The sequence below is a fragment of the Salmo trutta genome, chromosome 14 (genome assembly GCF_901001165.1).
Source record: "Salmo trutta chromosome 14, fSalTru1.1, whole genome shotgun sequence".
Taxonomy (NCBI): domain Eukaryota; kingdom Metazoa; phylum Chordata; class Actinopteri; order Salmoniformes; family Salmonidae; genus Salmo; species Salmo trutta.
The window spans coordinates 85,172,571-85,197,297 of NC_042970.1; the positions used below are offsets into that span (position 1 = coordinate 85,172,571).

A 24,727-nucleotide genomic window follows, 5' to 3' on the forward strand; every position below is an offset into this window, starting at 1 on the left:
CCATTCTCAAGTCTTGCCATAGATTTTCAATCTGATTTAAGTGAAAACTGTAACTAGGCCACTCAGGAACATTCAATGTCATCTTGGTAAGCAACTTTTTATTCTATAAAATGCCTTACTCCTTGCTGATGACTAACATACTCATAACATGATGCAGTCACCATCATGCTTGAATATTTTAATTCTGTACAGGCTTCCTTCGTTTTCACTCTGTCATTTAGGTTAGTATTGTGGAGTAACTACAATGTTGTTGATCCAACCTCGGTTTTCTCCTATCACAACCATTCAACCATGTAGCTGTTTTAAAATCACCATTGGCGTCATGGTGAAATCCCTGAGCAGTTTCCTCCCTCTCCGGCAACTGAGTTAGGAAGGATGCCTGTATCTTTGTAGTGACTGGGTGTATTGATACACCGTCCAAAGTGTAATTAGTAACTTCACCATGATCATAGGGATATTCAGCGTCTGCTTTTTTTTTTTACACACATCTACCAATTGGTACCCTTCTTTGCAAGGCATTGAAAAACCTCCCTGGTCTTTGTGGTTGAATCTGTGCTTGAAATTGAGGGACCTAACAGATAATTGTATGTGTGGGGTACAGAGATGGTGTAGACACGGAATGAGTCCATGCAACTAATTATGTGACTTGTTAAGCACATGTTTACTCCTGAACTTATTTAGGCTTGTCATAACAAAGGGTTGAATACTTATTGACTCATGATATTTCAGCTTTGAATTTTTTGTTAATAAAATTAAATCCCACAAACAAAATTCCACGTTGACATTATGGGGTATTGTGTGTAGATCACTGACACAAAATATAAATTGAATCAATGTTAAATTCAGGCTGTTACATAACAAAATGTGGAATAAGTCAAGGGGTGTGAATACTGTCTGAAGGCAACATATGCAGTATAGGCCAACATATTGTATGTGTACTGTAGACTACAATACGCTTGGTTTTTGTAACGAGCTCTTTAACTGATCTTACATATGATTTGCATTGGATTGGTTAGGTCCAGGCTTTCTCCTGACTCCTAGATCCAATCCTTAGAAATATTACAGTTTTAAAATAATGATAATAACTTTATGTCATAGACTACAATTAGAGCCTATACTGTCTGATTCCCACTAGGCCTATGTGGAAGTGTAGATTTGTTGGTTTGATGAAAATAAGAGAGAGAGAGAGACAGAGAAAGGGAGAGAGAGAGGGAGAGAGAGGAGAGAGAGAGAGGGGTAGAGAGAGGGAGAGAGAGACAGAGAAAGGGAGAGGGAGAGAGAGAGGGGGGAGCGAGCGAGCGAGCGAGACAGAGCTAGACGAGGCCGCGTTTAACGGAAATCGGTGCCATTGAGAAACAGTGCGTACGTTACTTTCCGTTATTACGCTAGGGTATCTAACGATTCCATACATTCGATCGTCGGTCATATCAACTCTATTCTGTCGTGAGGTTTATGGAGCATTACGGACTATCAGGCCTACATTCTTTAAATGTGCTGGATAATATCTCTCCGTGTGTAATCTTGGAGCCCACCGCATTCCAGGCTAGAGAGAGGAAGGATGCTGTCGCCTACTAGGCTATGCGCTACTGAAGTGTTTTACATTGGCCAATAGCCCAGCCTCAACAGTGCGACTGCATTTTGACTGGAATCGACGAAAGAGAATATAATATAATATGACTTCCATTTGCTATGTGTTATATCTGTACGTTTGTATTTGTCATCCAACTGGACTAGCCTGTAGAATAGGCTACAGTCATCGCCATAGGAACCCGAGGGAGATATCATTATAATACGCTACTCTAGTGCAACGTGACGTGCAACAGCGGGAAAGACAGTCGAGTCCTATTAGGGGAGATTGAGCGTGTGTGTAACGCTAAAGTGGCTTGTTTTGCCTCATGTGGTGTGTTTTTCGTCGAGGAGGATACGCTCGCGTTGTCGGATAATTCCCACGTCAGGGATCGGTTGACTCCCTTCTTTATTCCGTCTCGCTCTCACACACACGGTGCGCGTGGCCTCGCCCGGGAGCAACCGGGTCGCCTATTACACGGGCTTATTTTTACTGCATCGGCAAGGAGGAGAGGGAGCGAGAACCGAGGATAAACAACGGGAGGGAAGGATTGGGGGACCGGAGGAGAGAAGAGAGGCGGGATGAAGGAGGAGACGCAGTGACCGACAGAGGAGGAGGAGGGAGACTCGAGCGTTCGAGGTAAGCGGGAATAATGGCGACGGTAGGGTACATGTATGAAGAACGGTTTGGTCTGTACAATCACACACAAACACACTCCCACACATATACGACTCAGGCTACGGTTTGGCCTGTCAGTATGGCGCATGCATGTACACTCCTGTTTGTGTGCGTGCGTGTGTGTGTGCGTGCGTGTGTGGGTGTCATACACATGTTGACTAGTGGCGTCTCCTGCTGTGTGTGAGTTGTTTTAATGCACCATGGAACATTCCAACAGGCATTTAGAATCTCTCCCTCTTTCTGTTTTCTGACAGAGACAGTAGGGTGATAAGAGTGAGAGTAGGGGGTTTGCTTACTGACAGGCTGTCTTACTGAGTGGTGAATCACTCCCATTCCTGTCCCAATGATTTTCAAATGCATTCTAATCCAATTTCAAATCAATGTGTGTGTGTGTGTGTGTTCGTGCATGCGTGTGTGTTTCTATGTATGTTGTGTGTCTGTGCGTGCGCGTGTGTGTGATGATTGTGTTACAAGTCTTTGAAGAGTGTGTTATCTTTGTCTCTGTCTCTCCTCTGTGTTGGTATTCTGTAGGGAGCGTGTGTGTGTGTGTGTGTGTGTCAGTATGTTTTGACTGGGGACTATGATGGTGGAAAGAGAGTTCACAGGGGAGAAGTAAAGACCAGTGGACAAAGAGATTATAAACAGAATGTAAAGTGCACGCTCGGTCTGTACATAGTCAATGGTTGGCTTCGAGGGGAATTTTACGGTAGGTACACCTATAGCTCATCCCTTGGCAGTAGTACTGTAGATTACTGTATCACTGACCTCAACCCAGAGTCTCTCAGACCGTTCACTGTCAGCCCACTGACACCCCTGTCAGATCACAGCAAAATCACAGTCTACTTCAACAGAGCAATACTCAATCATGAGGCATCAAAGCCAAAGGAACTGAAGAATATTAAGAAATGCTATAGATGGAAGGAATGTAGTGTAGAAACCTACCAAAAAACTATTAGGCAACAACAAATTCAATCCCTTTTAGACAACTTCCTGGACAAAACGTTTTACTCTAATAGTGAAGGTGTAAACTTGGCAGTAGAAAACCTAAACTGTATACTTGACCTCTCAGCTTCCATATCAAATCTAACAATTTCAAGCCGACAGCCGAAGAAAATGAACAACAATTGCAAATGGTTTGATCAAGAATGAAAAACCTAAGAAAGAAATTGAGAAACCTATCCAACCAAAAACATAGAGACCCAGAAAACCTGAGTCTACACCTTCACTGTGGTGAATCACTAAAACGTTACAGAAATACACTACGGAAAAAGAAGGAACAGCACGTCAGAAATCAGCTCAATGTAATCGAAGAATCCATAGAATCTAACCACTTCTGGGAAAACTGGAAAACACTAAACAAACAACAACACGAAGAGTTATCTATCCAAAATGGAGATGTACGGACAAACCACTTGTCCAATATTTTCAGCTCTATAACAAAGAACAAACAGCAAAAACATATACGTGACCAAATACAAATCTTAGAATCAACTATTAAAGACAACCAGAACCCACAGGATGATCCAATTACATGGAATGAGCTAAAGACAAAATTCAAACCCTCCAACCCTAAAAGGCCTGTGGTGTTGATGGTATGTATCCTCAATGAAATTATAAAATACACAGACCACAAATTCCAATTGCTATACTTAAACTCTTTAGCATCATCCTCAGCTCTGGCATATTCCCCAATATTTGGAACCAAGGACTGATCACCCCAATCCACAAAGGTGGAGACAAATTTGACCTCAATAACTACCATGGGATTTGCGTCAATAGCAACCTTGGGAAAATCCTCTACAATATCATTAACAGCAGGCTCGTAGGTCAAACCAAAAAACGATACGTACCTCGGCCTAAACATCAGCGCCACAGGTAACTGTCACGCCCTGCCCTGAGAGAGACGGTTTATTTCTCTATTTTGTTAGACTGCCCACCCCACACCCTGACCTATGTGGTAAATTTCTATGTTCCATTCTATGTTTTCTATTTCTTTGTGTTGCGCCGAGTATGGTTCCTAATCAGAGGCAGCTGTCTATCGTTGTCTCTGATTAGGAATCATACTTAGGCAGCCCTTTTTTCCACCTTCAGTTGTGGGATCTTGTTTTTGTACAGCTCAGTTTAGCCTGCAGAATGTGATGTTCATTTTCTGTTGTTTATTGTTTTGATTTAGTGTTCTGAGTTAAAATAAATTTATCATGAGCATTCACCACACTGCACCTTGGTCTCCTCATTTTGACGATCGTCACAGTAACTTCCACAAAGCTGCGAACGATCTGAGAAACAAGGCAAGAAGGGCCTTCTATGACATTAAAAGGAACATCAAATTCGACATACCAATTAGGATCTGGCTAAAAATACTTGATTCAGTTATAGAACCCATTGCCCTTTATGGTTGTGAGGTCTGGGGTCCGCTCACCAACCAAGAATTCACAAAATGGGACAAACACCAAATTGACACTCTGCATGCAGAATTCTGGAAAAACAGAATTTGTGCAATCTGCTAATGATCAAAATCCAGAAAAGAGACGTTAAATTCTGCAACTATCTAAATGGAAGCAGTTCCCAAACCTTCTATAACAAAGCCATCACCTACAGAGAGATGGGCCTGGAGAAGAATCCCCTAAGCCAGCTGGTCCTGGGGCTGTGTTCACAAACACAAACAGATCCCCAGGACAGCAACACAATTAGACCCAACCAAATGTGACCCGATTCAGGAAACTAGGCATTTGTCGCAAGTCACAACTTCACAGGAGAGGCATTTGAACATTATTTTTTGGGGGGCAGAAATGCCTTTTCGAACATGTGAACTTTCATGTGCCTTAATAACAAACTTGTATGCCATCTGTAAATACGACTATAATTGTTAAATTACGAGCCTGGTTGGTTAAGCCACAGAAAAAGTCAAAAACCTTCCCACTAGCCATGATTGGCTGAGATAATGAGTGGGCTGGACATGCCGAGAGAGGAGTTCGGATTGGTCAGTCTGTGTTGGTAATCCTGCCGAACGCAGCTTTTTTAAAAATTTATTGTGTGGTGGAGCTGCATAAGTGTTGCTCTCCACTTTCTGGAGGATGAAGTTTAGAAATCAGTGGAATTAGAGTATGATAGCTAAAGAGATGGAGAAAACACCTGTCTCCGGATAACATCTTCAAACTATGGCAATGCATTCCTGACAGGGAGACGCGTCCATCATGCATGATGATTTATGTATCCAGGTAAGATAGTCTAGCGTTAGCTAGCTACATTTTCAGATATTACACATTTCTGTCACGTCTGCTCCCACTTTTCCCTTCCCTGGCGCTTGAGGGCGCCAGATTACCCTGCATCACACGCGCCTGTCATCAATCATGCACACCTGCCTTCCCTCGTCACTCGCATCAGCATTATTGGACTCACTTATCTCCTGTTTATTTCCTCCCCTATATTTGTCAGTTCCCCAGCTCTGTTCCCCGCTGCTGCATTCTGTCACATGTATTGACGCTGGAGAGACGAAGCAGTTACGGGGAGTAACATTTAATAAATAACGAACAGATAACAAGACAGGAACAGCGTCAGCAAACAGAAACTAAGACGAAAAACAATTCATGCAGCAGCGGGGAACAGAGCTGGGGAACTGACAAATATAGGGGAGGAAATAAACAGGTGATAAGTGAGTCCAATAATGCTGATGCGAGTGACGAGGGAAGGCAGGTGTGCATGATTGATGACAGGCGCGTGTGATGCAGGGTAATCTGGCGCCCTCAAGCGCCAGGGAAGGGAAAAGTGGGAGCAGACGTGACAGTTTCTAATTTTGACAGAAGTGGTTTCATTTCAAGCTCCTGTTAGCTAGCTAGCTAACTTTAGTTGGCTGGCTCCCTAGCTGACGTTATTATTTGTTTCCCAGAGCCATTTGCTTTTCTAGTTAGAGGCTAATGTTAGCTAGCTAACATTGAACCTGGTTGATTAGCTCCCAGCACTGTGGCATTGTTGACACTTTGTTCATTGTTGTTTAACTAGCTAACTGACGTTAGCTGGCTGGCTCATTAGCTAACGTTGTGTACAACACCCGTTGAATATGGCCGGTGTCAGTAAATGTCTGCAAAAAACGTCATGAAATTGTTACCAGCAGAGCTGGTTAGGCAGTTTTCATGTTATCCGGAGGTAAACAAATCATTGGCCAGTTCGTCAAGTATGTTCTCCGAGTGCGAAACAAGATGGGTGGGGCTAAAGCTTAAGAGGGTGTGAACGATGCTGAATGGGTGTAGACAAAGAAGAGCTCTTCACTAGATACCAAAACATTCAAAGGCCATTTTCTCAAAAGCGAGTTTACAAGTTGATCAACTTTCAAAGCAGAATTACTTTCCCGTTGTTCCTCAAATGTAGTGTATGATACACCATTTTGTAGCTCTGAGTCTCTAGTGTTATCCAATGTAAAAAACACAATTTCACATTATGCTTCTGAAGACCTGATCCAGGTGGTGAGTCACAAATCATGAGAAAACAAAAAGATAATTACTTTACACATTGGAAAGAATTAACAAAAAAACAGAGCAAACTAGAATGCTAATTGGCCCTTAACAGAGAGTACACAGTGGAAGAATACCTGACCACTGTGACTAACCCAAAATGAAGGAAAGCTTTGACTATGTACAGTCAGTGAGCATAGCCTTGCTATTGAGAATGGCCGCTGTAGGCAGATCTGGTACTCAAGAGAAGACAGGTTATGTGCACACTGCCCACAAAATGAGGTGGAAACTGAGCTGCACTTCCTAACCTCCTGCCAAATGTATGACCATTGTAGAGACACATACTTCCCTCATATTACACAGACCCACAAAGAATTAGAAAACAAATTCAATTCTGATAAACCCCCATATCTACTGGGTGAAATACCACAGTGTGCCATCACAGCAGCAAGATGTGTGACCTGTTGCCACAAGAAAAGGTCAACCAGTGAAGAACAAACACCATTGTAAATACAACCCATATTTATGTTTATTTATTTTCCCTTTTGTACTTTAACTATTTGCACATCGTTACAACACTATATAGAAATAATATGACATTTGAAATGTCTTAATTATTTTGGAACTTTTGTGAAAGTAATGTTTACTGTTGTTTTTTTATTGTTTATTTCACTTTTGTTTATTATCTACTTCACTTGCTTTGGCAAAGTAAACAAATGTTTCACATGTCAATAAATTGAATTGAATTGAGAGAGAGAGAGAGAGAGAGAGTGAATGAGAGTGAGAGAGAGAGAGAGAGAGAGATAGGTATAAAGATATAGAGAGGGGAGAGACAGAAAAGGAGGGAGAAGAATGAAATGGAATACAGACAGGTGATGTGAGGGGAAGAGAGACATACTTGGATGGGTGAGAAGATGGAGAGATACTATAGGTGGAGAGGTGAGGAAGAGAAGATGGAGAGATACTATAGGTGGAGAGGTGAGGAAGAGAAGAGGGAGAGATACTATAGGTGGAGAGGTGAGGAAGAGAAGATGGAGAGATACTATAGGTGGAGAGGTGAGGAAGAGAAGAGAGAGAGATACTATAGGTGGAGAGGTGAGGAAGAGAGATGGAGAGATACTATAGGTGGAGAGGTGAGGAAGAAGAGAAGATGGAGAGATACTATAGGTGGAGAGGTGAGGAAGAGAAGATGGAGAGATACTATAGGTGGAGAGGTGAGGAAGAGAAGAGAGAGAGATACTATAGGTGGAGAGGTGAGGAAGAGAAGAGAAGATGGAGAGATACTATAGGTGGAGAGGTGAGGAAGAGAAGATGGAGAGATACTATAGGTGGAGAGGTGAGGAAGAGAAGAGAAGATGGAGAGATACTATAGGTGGAGAGGTGAGGAAGAGAAGATGGAGAGATACTATAGGTGGAGAGGTGAGGAAGAGAAGAGAAGATGGAGAGATACTATAGGTGGAGAGGTGAGGAAGAGAAGATGGAGAGATACTATAGGTGGAGAGGTGAGGAAGAGAAGATGGAGAGATACTATAGGTGGAGAGGTGAGGAAGAGAAGAGACGATGGAGAGATACTATAGGTGGAGAGGTGAGGAAGAGAAGATGGAGAGATACTATAGGTGGAGAGGTGAGGAAGAGAAGAGAGAAGGTAGAGGGATAGTAAGAAATAGATGGAGAGAGGAAGGCAGAAGTGTGTGTGTGTGTGTGTGTGTGTGTGTGTGTGTGTGTGTGTGTGTGTGTGTGTGTGTGTTGTGTGTGTGTGTGTGTGTGTGTGTGTGTGTGTGTGTGTGTGTGTGTGTGTGTGTGTGTGTGCCTGTCACAGGAAAACAAAGCAAATCTAACCAGTATACCATTCATTTACATCAACCACCAGATACAAACATCTAATTTTCATACACACTCTCACACACACACACACACACACACACACACGCGCGCGCCCACACCCACACGCACACACACACACACACACCCACACACACACACACGTCCACACGCACACCCACACACTGCTTATTTGGTTGGGTCTTATACAGTCTGCAAGGGAAATCAGGCAGGAAAATAAAACCTGTAGGATCCCCTTATACCACTATTTACATATGTACCTACAATATACACACACACACACACACACACACACTGACTCACTAACATACACACGCACACACACACGCACCCATACACACACATGCACATGCTGTCACGCACGCACATACACACACGCTCACTCATTAACACACACACACAGACACAGACACACACACAGTCTCTCTCTCGTCCAGCATGTCTTTGTGTCCCTTTATTGTGTCCTAATGTCCTTCATCCTGAGGCTAGTCTCCTTCTCTCTCTCTCTCTCAACTCTCCTCCCTTCCTCTCTCCTTCTCCCTTCCTCTCTCCTTCTCTATCGTATTCAGTCTTACTTTCTCTTCCGTGTCCTGTGTTCTCTGTCTCCATTTAGGCCAGACTTTGACCAGGGGCTGGATTTTGTCCTCAGCCTGGTCTGGGTGTGTGATGCTCGGAGAGTGGGGGACAGTAGGGAGAGGGCTGGAGGTGGGAGAGTGTGTGTTTGTGTGTTTGTGTTTGTGTGTGTGTGTGTGTGTGTGTGTGTGTGTGTGTGTGTGTGTGTGTGTGTGTGTGTGTGTGTGTTTGAGTACCGTGGACATTTGATGCCTGACCTAAATCTGTCTGCCATCATTACTTAACTTGGAGATGGAGAGAACCTCAGGAAACACACACAACAATATGAGAGAGCACTCTGCAATGAGACGCCCCCAAAAACATTATACTGTGTGTGTGTGTGTGTGTGTGTGTGTGTGTGTGTGTGTGTGTGTGTGTGTGTGTGTGTGTGTGTGTGTAATATGTATTTGTGTAGCCAAGTTGTGCTGAAAAATAATCTGTCAAATGCTTCTTATGGTCCTGTGGGAGACCAGGGTGTGTGTGTGTGTATGCGCGTGTGCGTGTGTGTGTTAGATATGGGCGATATGGAGAAAAATCCACATTGCGATACATTTCCTGAATTGATGCGATAATGATAAAAATATCGATACATTTATAACAATTCTGAACCCTAGTTTATAACATTCATCTGCACCATAGTTAATAACATTCATCTGCATCATAGTTTATAACATTCATCTGCACCATAGTTTATAACATTTATCTGCACCATAGATTATAACATTCATCTGCACCATAGATTATAACATTCATCTGCACCATAGATTATGACATTCATCTGCACCATAGATTATAACATTCATCTGCACCATAGATTATAACATTTATCTGCACCATAGATTATAACATTCATCTGCACCATAGATTATAACATTCATCTGCACCATAGATTATAACATTCATCTGCACCATAGTTTATAGCATTTATCTGCACCATAGATTATAACATTCATCTGCACCATAGTTAATAACATTTATCTGCACCATAGATTATAACATTCATCTGCACCAAAGTTTATAACACTGGTCTGCACCATAGATTATAACATTCATCTGCACCATAGTTAATAATATTTATCTGCACCATAGATTATAACATTCTTCTGCACCATAGTTTATAACATTCATCTGCACCATAGTTAATAACATTCATCTGCACCATAGATTATAACATTCATCTGCACCATAGTTTATAACATTTATCTGCACCATAGATTTTAACATTCATCTGCACCACAGTTAATAACATTTATCTGCAGCATAGATTATAACATTAATCTGCATTATAGTTAATAACATTCATCTGCACCATAGATTATAACATTCATCTGCACCATCGTTTATAACATTCATCTGCACCATAGATTATTACATTTATCTGCACCATAGTTTATAACATTCATCTGCACCATAGATTATAACATTCATCTGCACCATAGATTATTACATTTATCTGCACCATAGTTTATAACATTCAACTGCACCATAGATTATAACATTCATCTGCAGCATATATTATAACATTCATCTGCACCATAGATTATAACATTTATCTGCACCATAGATTATAACATTCATCTGCACCATCGTTTATAACATTTATCTGCAGCATCATTTATAACATTCATCTGCACCATAGATTATAACATTCATCTGCACCATAGTTTATAACATTCATCTGCACCATAGTTTATAACATTCGTCTGCACCATAGTTGATAACATTTGTCTGCACCATAGATTATAACATTCATCTGCACCATAGTTTATAACATTCATCTGCACCATAGTTTATAACATTCATCTGCACCATAGATTATAACATTCATCTGCACCATAGTTAATAACATTCATCTGCACCATAGTTAATAACATTAATCTGCACCATAGTTTATAACATTCATCTACACCATAGTTTACAACATTCATCTGCACCATAGTTTATAACATTCATCTGCACCATATATTATAACATTCATCTGCACTATAGTTTATAACATTAATCTGCACCATAGTTTATAACATTCATCTGCACCATAGTTTATAACATTCATCTGCACCATAGTTTATAACATTCATCTGCACCATAGTTTATAACATTCATCTGCACCATAGTTTATAACATTCATCTGCACCATAGTTTATAACATTCATCTGCACCATAGTTTATAACATTCATCTGCACCATAGTTTATAACATTCATCTGCACCATAGTTTATAACATTCATCTGCACCATAGATTATAACATTTATCTGCACCATAGATTATAACATTTATCTGCACCATAGTTTATAACATTCATCTGCACCATAGATTATAACATTTATTTGCACCATAGTTTATAGCATTCATCTGCACCATAGATTATAACATTTATCTGCACCATAGTTTATAGCATTCTTCTGCACCATAGATTATAACATTTATCTGCACCATAGATTATAACATTTATCTGCACCATAGTTTATAGCATTCATCTGCACCATAGATTATAACATTTATCTGCACCATAGTTTATAGCATTTATCTGCACCATAGTTTATAGCATTTATCTGCACCATAGATTATAACATTTATCTGCACCATAGTTTATAACATTCATCTGCACCATACATTATAACATTTATTTGCACCATAGTTTATAGCATTCATCTGCACCATAGATTATAACATTTATCTGCACCATAGTTTATAGCATTCTTCTGCACCATAGATTATAACATTTATCTGCACCATAGATTATAACATTTATCTGCACCATAGTTTATAGCATTCTTCTGCACCATAGATTATAACATTTATCTGCACCATAGATTATAACATTTATCTGCACCATAGTTTATAGCATTCATCTGCACCATAGATTATAACATTTATCTGCACCATAGTTTATAGCATTTATCTGCACCATAGTTTATAGCATTTATCTGCACCATAGATTATAACATTCATCTGCACCATAGTTAATAACATTCATCTGCACCATAGTTAATAACATTCATCTGCACCATAGTTAATAACATTCATCTGCACCCTAGTTAATAATATTCATTTACACCATCGTTTTATTTTGTGTTACCCTTTAAGCTACTGCCACTAGTTTGATGTTTGAAGCCATCAACTGTTCCATTAACAACCCCCTAATTAGCCAACTATTTCATTCCATTTCAAATGTCACATTTCTCTAGTATAGGCTACTGATCGTAATGAACCATATCATCAAATGTCTTTGATAAGTCATCGGTAAGGTTGGTGTCGATGATTTTCCGGGTTTGTCGCCCAAGCTCTAGTGTGTGTGTGTGTGTGTGTGTGTGTGTGTGTGTGTGTGTGTGTGTGTGTGTGTTCTCCTCCAGCAGTGATGACCTCCCTCTGCTCTGGCTTCATCCCCTCTGTACTGAAGTATCATGTAACCTACCCAGACAAGACGCTCATCACGTTATACCATAACCTTAGCAGCACCTTAAACCATCTTACTATCCAGCCAGGTCTCTCAGCATCCACTGGGAAATTAGACAGTGAGCCCTATCAGCATCAGGTATGCCTGGGTTTCACTACGGACGTTGTAGACGGGGATGGTGGATGGGCGTAAGCCGCGAAGCCCCTGCTCTGACTGTCGCCTGTTCAGTCCCAGTGTTAAGGCTCTCCTTTTTTTGGTTTGTGTGTTTTTTACCACAGCCCAAACCTTAACCCTTAACTTGACCATTCAGAATGAATGCTTACATTTAAACTGCAACATTAAATCGTATTCAAATCTGTTCATATACACCCCCGGTGGACTGTGTGTGTTTACAGGCAGTTGGACCTGCCATCATTCACTATGAACTGGACTGTGTGTGTTTACAGGCAGTTGGACCTGCCATCATTCCCTTTGAACTGGACTGTGTGTGTTTACAGGCAGTTGGACCTGCATCATTCCCTTTGAACTGGACTGGGTGTGTTTACAGGCAGTTGGACCTGCATCATTCCCTTTGAACTGGACTGTGTGTGTTTACAGGCAGTTGGACCTGCCATCATTCCCTTTGAACTGGACTGTGTGTGTTTACAGGCAGTTGGACCTGCATCATTTCCTTTGAACTGGACTGGGTGTGTTTACAGGCAGTTGGACCTGCATCATTCCCTTTGAACTGGACTGTGTGTGTTTACAGGCAGTTGGACCTGCATCATTCCCTTTGAACTGGACTGGGTGTGTTTACAGGCAGTTGGACCTGCATCATTCCCTTTGAACTGGATTGTGTGTGTTTACAGGCAGTTGGACCTGCCATCATTCACTTTGAACTGGACTGTGTGTGTTTACAGGCAGTTGGACCTGCATCATTCCCTTTGAACTGGACTGTGTGTGTTTACAGGCAGTTGGACCTGCCATCATTCCCTTTGAACTGGACTGTGTGTGTTTACAGGCAGTTGGACCTGCCATCATTCCCTTTGAACTGGACTGTGTGTTTACAGGCAGTTGGACCTGCATCATTCCCTTTGAACTGGACTGTGTGTGTTTACAGGCAGTTGGACCTGCCATCATTCCCTTTGAACTGGACTGTGTGTGTTTACAGGCAGTTGGACCTGCATCATTTCCTTTGAACTGGACTGGGTGTGTTTACAGGCAGTTGGACCTGCATCATTCCCTTTGAACTGGACTGTGTGTGTTTACAGGCAGTTGGACCTGCATCATTCCCTTTGAACTGGACTGGGTGTGTTTACAGGCAGTTGGACCTGCATCATTCCCTTTGAACTGGATTGTGTGTGTTTACAGGCAGCTGGACCTGCATCATTCCCTTTGAACTGGACTGGGTGTGTTTACAGGCAGTTGGACCTGCATCATTCCCTTTGAACTGGACTGTGTGTGTTTACAGGCAGTTGGACCTGCATCATTCCCTTTGAACTGGACTGGGTGTGTGTACAGGCAGTTGGACCTGCATCATTCCCTTTGAACTGGACTGTGTGTGTTTACAGGCAGTTGGACCTGCATCATTCCCTTTGAACTGGACTGGGTGTGTTTACAGGCATTTGGCCTGCATCATTCCCTTTGAACTGGACTGTGTGTGTTTACAGGCAGTTGGACCTGCATCATTCCCTTTGAACTGGACTGTGTGTGTTTACAGGCAGTTGGACCTGCCATCATTCACTTTGAACTGGACTGTGTGTGTTTACAGGCAGTTGGACCTGCCATCATTCCCTTTGAACTGGACTGTGTGTGTTTACAGGCAGTTGGACCTGCCATCATTCCCTTTGAACTGGACTGTGTGTTTACAGGCAGTTGGACCTGCCATCATTCCCTTTGAACTGGACTGTGTGTGTTTACAGGCAGTTGGACCTGCCATCATTCACTTTGAACTGGACTTTGTGTTTACAGGCAGTTGGACCTGCCATCATTCACTTTGAACTGGACTTTGTGTGTTTACAGGCAGTTGGACCTGCCATCATTCACTTTGAACTGGACTTTGTGTTTACAGGCAGTTGGACCTGCCATCATTCACTTTGAACTGGACTTTGTGTTTACAGGCAGTTGGACCTGCCATCATTCACTTTGAACTGGACTGTGTGTGTTTAAAGGCAGTTGCAACAGCACGACTTTAGATCATTAGAACGCATTTTGGCAAAAGCAACAAAATACCCCTGAATTGATTTCTGCAAATGTGTAAATACCATTGGAGTCCTCTTACATTTGGGAACTTTACAGTCCCATTGCTCAAACAACCATAAAAAAGGTAGGCTAACAACAAGATCAACAACTAATGCTAGCCAGAGCAAAATGAGCTAAAATCTAATGAAAGAACATTAGAAAAACCCTCTCAAACTTTTTCAGCTAGTTTGCTGTCAAAATTGCACTGATAAACAATGGGAAATAGTAAGTATCCTGCTCGTCCTTCTGCAGCTTGCCTGCCAATGCATGCTTGTCCCACCCAAGCTAACTGGCTAAAGTTGGCTAGCTTGCTAGCTAGCTACTTCCAGACACAAATGAGAGAACTCCCGAGCTGACAAGGTAAAAATCTGTCGTTCTGCCCCTGAACAAGGCAGTTAACCCACTGTTCCTAGACCGTCATTGAAAATAAGAATTTGTTCCTAACTGACTTGCCTAGTTAAATAAAGGTAAAACATATATTTTTTTTAACAACCAGACTCAAACCCACCTGGTCAGTCTGGCTTTCCCCCCAGTGTAGCTCTGCCTCCTCACTCAGCCCTAGCTGACAGTAAGTAGCTACATTTGAATTGTAATAGTTTTATCCTTGCTTTTCCCCGCTTTTTTTGCTGTACAGTGTCCTTTGGTTTTTTGAAAGGCCTTTAACCTCTATGGGACCGGCGGGACGAATTCGTCCCACCTACGTAACAGCCAGTTGAATCCAGTGGCGCGATTTTTAAAACGTTTGAAATACTATTACTTCAATTTGTCAAACATATGACTATTTTACAGCTATTTAAAGACAATACTCTCGTTAATCTAACCACACTGTCCGATTTCAAAAAGGCTTTACAACGAAAGCAAAACATTAGATTATGTCAGGAGAGTGCCCAGCCAGAAATAATCAGACACCCATTTTTCAAGCTAGCATATAATGTCACAAAAACCCAAACCACAGCTAAATGCAGCACTAACCTTTTATGATCTTCATCAGATGACACACCTAGGACATTATGTTATACAATACATGCATGTCTGTTCAATCAAGTTAAAATTTATATCAAAAACCAGCTTTTTACATTAGCATGTGACGTTCAGAAAAAGCATACTTCCGGGGAATTTACTAACAATTTGCTAAATTACTCACGATAAACGTTCACAAAAAGCATAACAATTATTTTAAGAATTATAGATACATTACTCCTCTATGCACTCGATATGCCCGATTTTAAAATAGCTTTTCGGATGAAGCACATTTTGCAATATTCTAAGTACATAGCCCAGCCATCACGGGCTAGCTATTTAGACACCCACCCAGTTCAGCCTTCACCAAAATCACATTTCCTATAAGAAAAATGGTCTTACCTTTCCTGTTCTTCGTCAGAATGCACTCCCAGGACTTCTACTTCAATAACAAATGTAGGTTTGGTCTCAAATAATCCATCGTTATATCCAAACAGTGGCGTTTTGTTCGTGCGTTCTAGACACTATCAGAATGCTAAATCACGGTCGTGCGCATTGCGCAGAACGTGACAAAAAATGTCTAAATATTCCATTACCGTACTTCGAAGCATGTCAACCGCTGTTTAAAATAAATTTTTATGCAATTTATCTCGTAGAAAAGCGATAATATTCCGACCGGGAATCTGCAATTAGCTAAACAGCCGAATGAAAATACTCCACGGGGGCGAATCGAGCACGCACCTAATTCTATTGTCATCTGATGGGACACTTGGAAAAGGAGATAATGTGTTTCAGCCTGAGGCTGCCTCGTCATCGTTCAGGTTTTTCCCGGGTTCTGAGAGCCTATTGGAGCCCTAGGAATTGTCACGTTACAGCTAAGATCCTGACTCTTCAATAAACAGAAGCAAGAACAACAACACCTTGTCAGACAGGGTGTCACAATTGTCGTCGAAGGAGGACCAAGGCGCAGCGGAAGTGTGGATACTCATATTTTAATGTTCAAAAACAGGAGTAGAGCATCCACTGAAAAAACAAAACAATAAACAAAACAATGGCCGGTACTCACAATGTGACGGTGTGGCAGGCTAAACCAAACAAAGCAGTGCTCACAACAATTCCCCACAACCCCAAAGACAAACACACACACCTATATAGGACTTCCAATCAAAGGCAACTATACACACCTGCCTTCAATTGGAAGTCCCAATCATCCACCCAACATATACAAACACAAACCTGCTACGTCCTGACCCCAAAACTAAAACACTAGCTCCATCTGCTGGTCAGGACGTGACAGTACCCCCCCCCCCTCAAAGTGCAGTCCCCGGAATGCACCTAAAAAGAAAAACACAAGAAAACCACAAGAAAAATCCCCAATACCCCAACAAAAACCAACAAACAATAACCCCTAAACCATAAGGGAGGGAAGGGAGGGTGGCTGCCGTCACCGATGGCACTGTGCTACACCCTCCCTCCCCAACCCACCTATCCTGGAGGTGGCTCCGGTTCTGGCCGTTCCAGGCAGTCGGGCCACTTTGGCAGTTCGGGGCAGTCTGGCAGCTCGGAGCAGTCTGGCAACTCGGGACAGTCTGGGCAGTCTGGCAACTCGGGACAGTCTGGGCAGTCTGGCAACTCGGGACAGTCTGGGTAGTCTGGCAACTCGGGACAGTCTGGGCAGTCTGGCAACTCGGGACAGTCTGGGCAGTCTGGCCACTCCGGCAGTTCTGGGCAGTCTGGCCACTCCGGCAGTTCAGCGCAGTCTGGCCACTCCGGCAGTTCATCGCAGTCTGGCCACTCCGGCAGTTCATCGCAGTCTGGCCACTCCGGCAGTTCAGCGCAGTCTGGCCACTCTGGCAGTTCAGCGCAGTCTGGCCACTCCGGCAGTTCAGCGCAGTCTGACCTCTCTGGCGACTGTTGACTGGCGGGCAGCTCTGACGACTGTTGACTGGCGGGCAGCTCTGACGACTGTTGACTGGCGGGCAGCTCTGACGACTGTTGACTGGCGGTCAGCTCTGACGACTGTTGACTGGTGGGCAGCTCCTGCCCCGTCACACAGCCCTTGTGCCCCCCCCTAAAAAATTATTGGGGGTGCCTCTCGGTCTCCCAGTCCTTGCCAGCCTTCTTCCGCTGCTTGGTCCTGTGAAGGTGGGGAATTCTGTCACAGTTGTCGTCGGTGAAGGAGGACCAAGGCGCAGCGGAAGTGTGGATACTCATATTTTAATGTTCAAAAACAGGAGTAGAGCATCCACTGAAAAAACAAAACAATAAACAAAACAATGGCCGGTACTCACAATGTGACGGTGTGGCAGGCTAAACCAAACAAAGCAGTGCTCACAACAATTCCCCACAACCCCAAAGACAAATACACACACCTATATAGGACTTCCAATCAAAGGCAACTATACACACCTGCCTTCAATTGGAAGTCCCAATCATCCACCCAACATATACAAACACAAACCTGCCACGTCCTGACCCCAAAACTAAAACACTAGCTCCATCTGCTGGTCAGGACGTGACACAGGGTACTTCCTGCATGAAACCTTCTCAGGTTTTTGCCTGCCATAGGAGTTCTGTTATACTCACAGACACCATTCAAACAGTTTTAGAAACTTTAGGGTGTTTTCTATCCAAACCTGAACAATAATATGCATATTCTAGCTTCTGAGGTGGTGTAGGAGGCAGTTAAAAATGGGGACATATTTTTTCCAAAATTCTCAATGCTGCCCCCTAGCCCGTAGAGGTTAAATCCAATTATTATTAACTGTAACGGTTGTCGTCGGGAATGGAGGACCAAAACGCAGCAGGAATGTGGATGCAAAACAAGAAACAATCTCCCACAACACTACACCAAATAAATCAAACACCCTACTACATAAATCACCACCCCGAACCACATAAACAAAATACCCTCTGCCACGTCCTGACCAAACTACAATAACAAATAACCCTTATACTGGTCAGGACGGGACATTAACATCCTATAATCTACTCATGACAACCTTACAACCTAACGATCTCCTTCACCACATTCAAAACCCTACTCAAAATCTAATGAATACCTTACAAACAACTTATAATCGTCTTACGACCACCTTATGATAACCTTACGATCGCCCTAAGCTCATTCCACTCTAATAGATGAGTTCCTGTCTGGTGTATCATTTATTTACGTTTACTGAAAAATGGCCGAAGGTTGCAGAAGGGCAATGTGTGTGTGTGTGTGTGTAAGAGTGTGTAAGAGTGTGTGTGTGTGTGTGTGTGTGTGTGTGTGTGTGTGAGTGTGTAAGAGTGTGTGGGTGTGTGTGTGTGTGTGTGTGTGTGGTGTGTGTGTGTGTGTGGTGTGTGTGTGTGTGTGTGTGTGTGTGTGTGTGTATGCGTATGTGTGCGTGTGTAGACAACCCTTTACTCTCATTCCCTCCGTCTCGTTCCCTCTCCTCTTCGCCCCTCTTCCTCACTCCCTCCCGTCTTTCTCTGACTGTGACGTCCTGTCACCATGGTAACAGTGGAACGAGGGAGTACTGTGCAGCGGCAGCTTTCCCTTCATCTCTCACTGTTTTTCTCTATCCTTCTTTCACTCTCTCTCTTTCTCGTCTTTCTCCCTCTTTCTACACTGCTCTCTCTTTTTCCACCTCTCAAACTGTCTCAATCTGTCTTCCTCTTTTACATTGTTGTATCTCTCTCTCTCTCTCTGTGTGTGTGTGTGTGTGTGTGTGTGTGTGTGTGTGTGTGTGTGTGTGTGTGTCACAACCCTGTGATCTCCCCCTGCTTTAACACCACACACCAACTCTGCCGGGCCATTTAAATGACTCACAGGGAGGTGTGCATACCATGGTCATAATCAGTGGACATCCACATAAATCAGCTCACACGAACGCCACACACAGACACACAGACACACAAACACATTCACTCCCTCTCACTTAAATTCTTCTCCTCTTCATCCTCAGGCTCTCCTGATGTGCCTGGTGGTATCTGGTCCTGACTCTCCCCCTGCCATGGCTCTGTCACTGTGGTTCCTGTGTGTGTCTGTCACCACCCTAACTCACGTTGCCCCCTCTGGCCAAGGTAGGAATCACATCCCTAATTACTTAACTAACTAACTAACTAACTAACTAACTAACTAACTAACTAACTAACTAACTAACTAACTAACTAACTGTCTGACTAACTAACTAACAAACTGACTGACTGACTGACTGATTGCCTAACAGACTAACTAACTAACTAACTAACTAACTAACTAACTAACTAACTAACTAACTGCCTGATTGCCTAACTAACTAACTAACTAACTAACTAACTAACTAACTAACTAACTAACTAACTAACTAACTAACTAACTAACTAACTAACTAACTGATTGCCTAACTAACTAACTAACTAACTAACTAACTAACTAACTAACTAACTAACTGACTGATTGCCTAACTAACTAACTAACTAACTAACTAACTAACTAACTAACTAACTAACTAACTAACTAACTGACTAACTGACTAACTAACTAACTGATTTCCTAACTGACTAACTAACTAACTGATTTCCTAACTGACTAATGAACAAACTGACTGATTGCCTAACTGACTAACTAACTGACTAACTAACTAACTGACTGACTAACTAACTAACTAACTAACTAACTAACTAACTAACTAACTAACTAACTAACTAACTAACTAACTAACTAACTAACTAACTGATTGCCTAACTAACTAACTAACTAACTAACTGACTAACTAACTAACTGATTTCCTAACTGACTAACTAACTAACTGATTTCCTAACTGACTAATAAACAAACTGACTGATTGCCTAACTGACTAACTAACTGACTAACTAACTAACTGACTGACTAACTAACTAACTAACTAACTAACTAACTAACTAACTAACTAACTAACTAACTAACTAACTAACTGACTGATTGCCTAACTAACTAACTGACTAACTAACTAACTAACGGATTGCCTAACTGACTAACTAACTAACTAACTGACTAACTAACTGACTAACTAACTAACTAACTAACTAACTAACTAACTAACTAACTAACTAACTAACTAACTAACTAACTAACTAACTAACTGACTGATTGCCTAACTAACTAACTGACTAACTAACTAACGGATTGCCTAACTGACTAACTGACTAACTGACTAACTAACTGACTGCCTAACTGACTAGCTAACTAACTCACTGACTGACTGCCTAACACTCATCCACTCACACATTCATTCACTCACTCACACATTCACTCACTCACTCTCTCACACACACACAGAGGAAGGTAGGAATCCCTTAACTATTAATTAGAATGTCTGTCTTAACGAGGTGTTCATGAATGAACTGTTGTCTCCCACCCAGCTATGTCCAGAGCTGCGATTCCCTTCGGCATCCTGAGGAGGGAGCTAGCGTGTGAAGGCTACCCTATCGAGCTGCGCTGTCCAGGTGTGTGTGTGTGTGTGTGTGTGTGTGTGTGTGTGTGTGGCTGTGTGTTTGTGCGTGTGTATGTGTGTGTCTGTGCGTGTGTGTGCGTATGCATGTTTGTGCATGTGTGTGTGCGTGCGTGCGTGTGTAGTTAATTGTGATGAAATCATGTGCTGTAGCTGTAATGAGGTTGAATGTAGTAGACTATCAAAGTAATGAGGTTGGATGTAGTTGTCTGTTGAAGTAATGAGGATGGAGGTTGGATGTAGTAGTCTATCAAAGTAATGAGGTTGGATGTAGTAGTCTATAAAGTAATGAGTTTGGATGTAGCAGTCTATCAAAGACAACCACATCCAACCTCATTACTATCAAAGTACATTTTGACTAGTCTCACTGCTTTACTATAATGATACATTTTAGCTAGTCTTTCCCTGCTTTACTAGAATGATACATTATAACTAGTTTCTCACTGCTTTACTATAATGATGCATTTTAGCTAGTCTTTCCCTGCTTTACTAGAATGATACATTATAACTAGTCTTTCACTGCTTTACTAGAATGATACATTATAACTAGTCTCTCCCTGCTTTACTAGAATGATACATTATAACTAGTCTTTCACTGCTTTACTAGAATGATACATTATAACTAGTCTCTCCCTGCTTTACTAGAATGATACATTTTAACTAGTCTTTCACTGCTTTACTAGAATGATACATTATAACTAGTCTCTCCCTGCTTTACTAGAATGATACATTATAACTAGTCTCTCCCTGCTTTACTAGAATGATACATTATAACTAGTCTTTCACTGCTTTACTAGAATGATACATTATAACTAGTCTCTCCCTGCTTTACTAGAATGATACATTATAACTAGTCTCTCCCTGCTTTACTAGAATGATACATTATAACTAGTCTTTCACTGCTTTACTAGAATGATACATTATAACTAGTCTTTCACTGCTTTACAAGAATGATACATTATAACTAGTCTTTCACTGCTTTACTAGAATGATACATTATAACTAGTCTCTCCCTGCTTTACTAGAATGATACATTATAACTAGTCTTTCACTGCTTTACTAGAATGATACATTATAACTAGTCTTTCACTGCTTTACTAGAATGATACATTATAACTAGTCTTTCACTGCTTTACTAGAATGATACATTATAACTAGTCTTTCCCTGCTTTACTAGAATGATACATTATAACTAGTCTCTCCCTGCTTTACTAGAATGATACATTATAACTAGTCTTTCACTGCTTTACTAGAATGATACATTATAACTAGTCTTTCACTGCTTTACTAGAATGATACATTATAACTAGTCTTTCACTGCTTTACTAGAATGGTACATTATAACTAGTCTTTCCCTGCTTTACTAGAATGATACATTATAACTAGTCTTTCCCTGCTTTACTAGAATGATACATTAGAACTAGTCTTTCACTGCTTTACTAGAATGATACATTATAACTAGTCTCTCCCTGCTTTAACTAGAATGAATACATTATAACTAGTCTTTCACTGCTTTAACTAGAATGATACATTATAACTAGTCTCTCCCTGCTTTACTAGAATGATACATTATAACTAGGTCTTTCACTGCTTTACTAGAATGATACATTATAACTAGTCTCTCCCTGCTTTACTAAGATGATACATTATAACTAGTCTTTCCCTGCTTTACTAGAATGATACATTATAACTAGTTTGTCACTGCTAGAATGATACATTATAACTAGTCTTTCCCTGCTTTACTAGAATGATACATTATAACTAGTTTGTCACTGCTAGAATGATACATTATAACTAGTCTTTCCCTGCTTTACTAGAATGACACATTATAACTAGTCTCTCCCTGCTTTACTAGAATGATACATTATAACTAGTCTTTCACTGCTTTACTAGAATGAGACATTATAACTAGTCTTTCCCTGCTTTACTAGAATGATACATTATAACTAGTCTCCTCCCTGCTTTACTAGAATGATACATTATAACTAGTCTCTCCCTGCTTTACTAGAACTGATACATTATAACTAGTCGTTTCACTGCTTTACTAGAAGGATACATTATAACTAGTCTTTCACTGCTTTACTAGAATGATACATTATAACTAGTCTTTCACTGCTTTACTAGAATGATACATTATAACTAGTCTCTCCCCTGCTTTACTAGAATGATACATTATAACTAGTCTTTCACTGCTTTACTAGAATGATACTTATAACTAGTCTCTCCCCTGCTTACTAGAATGATACATTATAAACTAGTCTTTCACTGCTTTACTAGAATGGATACATTATAACTAGTCTCTCCCTGCTTTACTATAATGATACATTATAACTAGTCTTTCACTGCTTATACTATAATGATACTTATAACTAGTCTCTCTCCCTGCTTTACTAGAATGATACATTATAACTAGTCTTTTCCCTGCTTTACTAGAATGATACATTATAACTAGTCTCTCACCTGCTTTACTAGAATGATACATTATAACCTAGTCTCTCTCCTGCTTACTAGAATGATACATTATAACTATCTCTCCCTGCTTTACTAGAATGATACATGATAACTAGTCTTTCCCTGCTTTACTAGAATGATACTTATAACTAGTCTTTCCCTGCTTTACACTAGATGATACATTATAACTAGTCTCTCCCTGCTTTACTAGAATGATACATTATAACTAGTCTTTCCCTGCTTTACTAGAATGATACATTATAACTAGTCTTTCCCTGCTTTACTAGAATGATACATTATAACTAGTCTCTCCCTGCTTTACTAGAATGATACATTATAACTAGTCTCTCCCTGCTTTACTAGAATGATACATTATAACTAGTCTCTCCCTGCTTTACTAGAATGATACATTATAACTAGTCTTTCCCTGCTTTACTAGAATGATACATTATAACTAGTCTCTCCCTGCTTTACTAGAATGATACATTATAACTAGTCTCTCCCTGCTTTACTAGAATGATACATTATAACTAGTCTCTCCCTGCTTACTAGAATGATACATTATAACTAGTCTTTCCCTGCTTTACTAGAATGATACATTATAACTAGTCTTTCCCTGCTTTACTAGAATGATACATTATATATTTAACCCTTTGTTTGACTTTTCCTAACAATACTTTTGAAAATACTTTTAAACAGCTGAATTCATACATTTTGTCTTCCTGGGAAATGACCTTTTCTAGGAAGTGACGTCATAATGATTGAGACGGCGAACTACGGACGCACGGACGATAAGATCTGTGACGCGGACCAATTTCAGATGGAGAACACACAGTGTTACCTCCCGGAGGCACTCAAGATCATGGCCCAGAGGTGTGTGTGTGTGTGTGTGTGTGTGGTGTGTGTGTGGTGTGTGTGTGTGTGGTGTGTGTGTGTGTGTGTGTGTGTGGGTGTGTTGTGTGTGTGTGTGTGTGTGTGTGTGTGCCGGGGGCCTAGAAAGCATAGTAAAATTATCCCTCGTGGAGACATTTTCCACATTCCGATGAGGACAAAGGCTATTTTAAGCTTTGAGGTTAGGTTTAGGGTTAGGTTTAG

The 24,727-nt window shown here is 41.2% G+C and overlaps 1 protein-coding gene across 1 annotated transcript in view; it reads left to right on the forward strand.

Moving 5' to 3' along the window:
• Positions 1-1,282: 1,282 nt before the first annotated feature.
• LOC115147924 (adhesion G protein-coupled receptor L1) overlaps positions 1,283-24,727 on the forward strand; it is a 28,646-nt gene continuing 5,201 nt past the window's right edge. The window contains exons 1-4 of the mRNA XM_029690172.1: positions 1,283-2,206; positions 19,676-19,793; positions 21,093-21,176; positions 24,376-24,505. Of these exons, the coding sequence (XP_029546032.1) occupies positions 19,685-19,793; positions 21,093-21,176; positions 24,376-24,505 (323 nt within the window). The 5' untranslated portion in view covers positions 1,283-2,206; positions 19,676-19,684. The remainder of the gene's footprint in view (positions 2,207-19,675; positions 19,794-21,092; positions 21,177-24,375; positions 24,506-24,727) is intronic.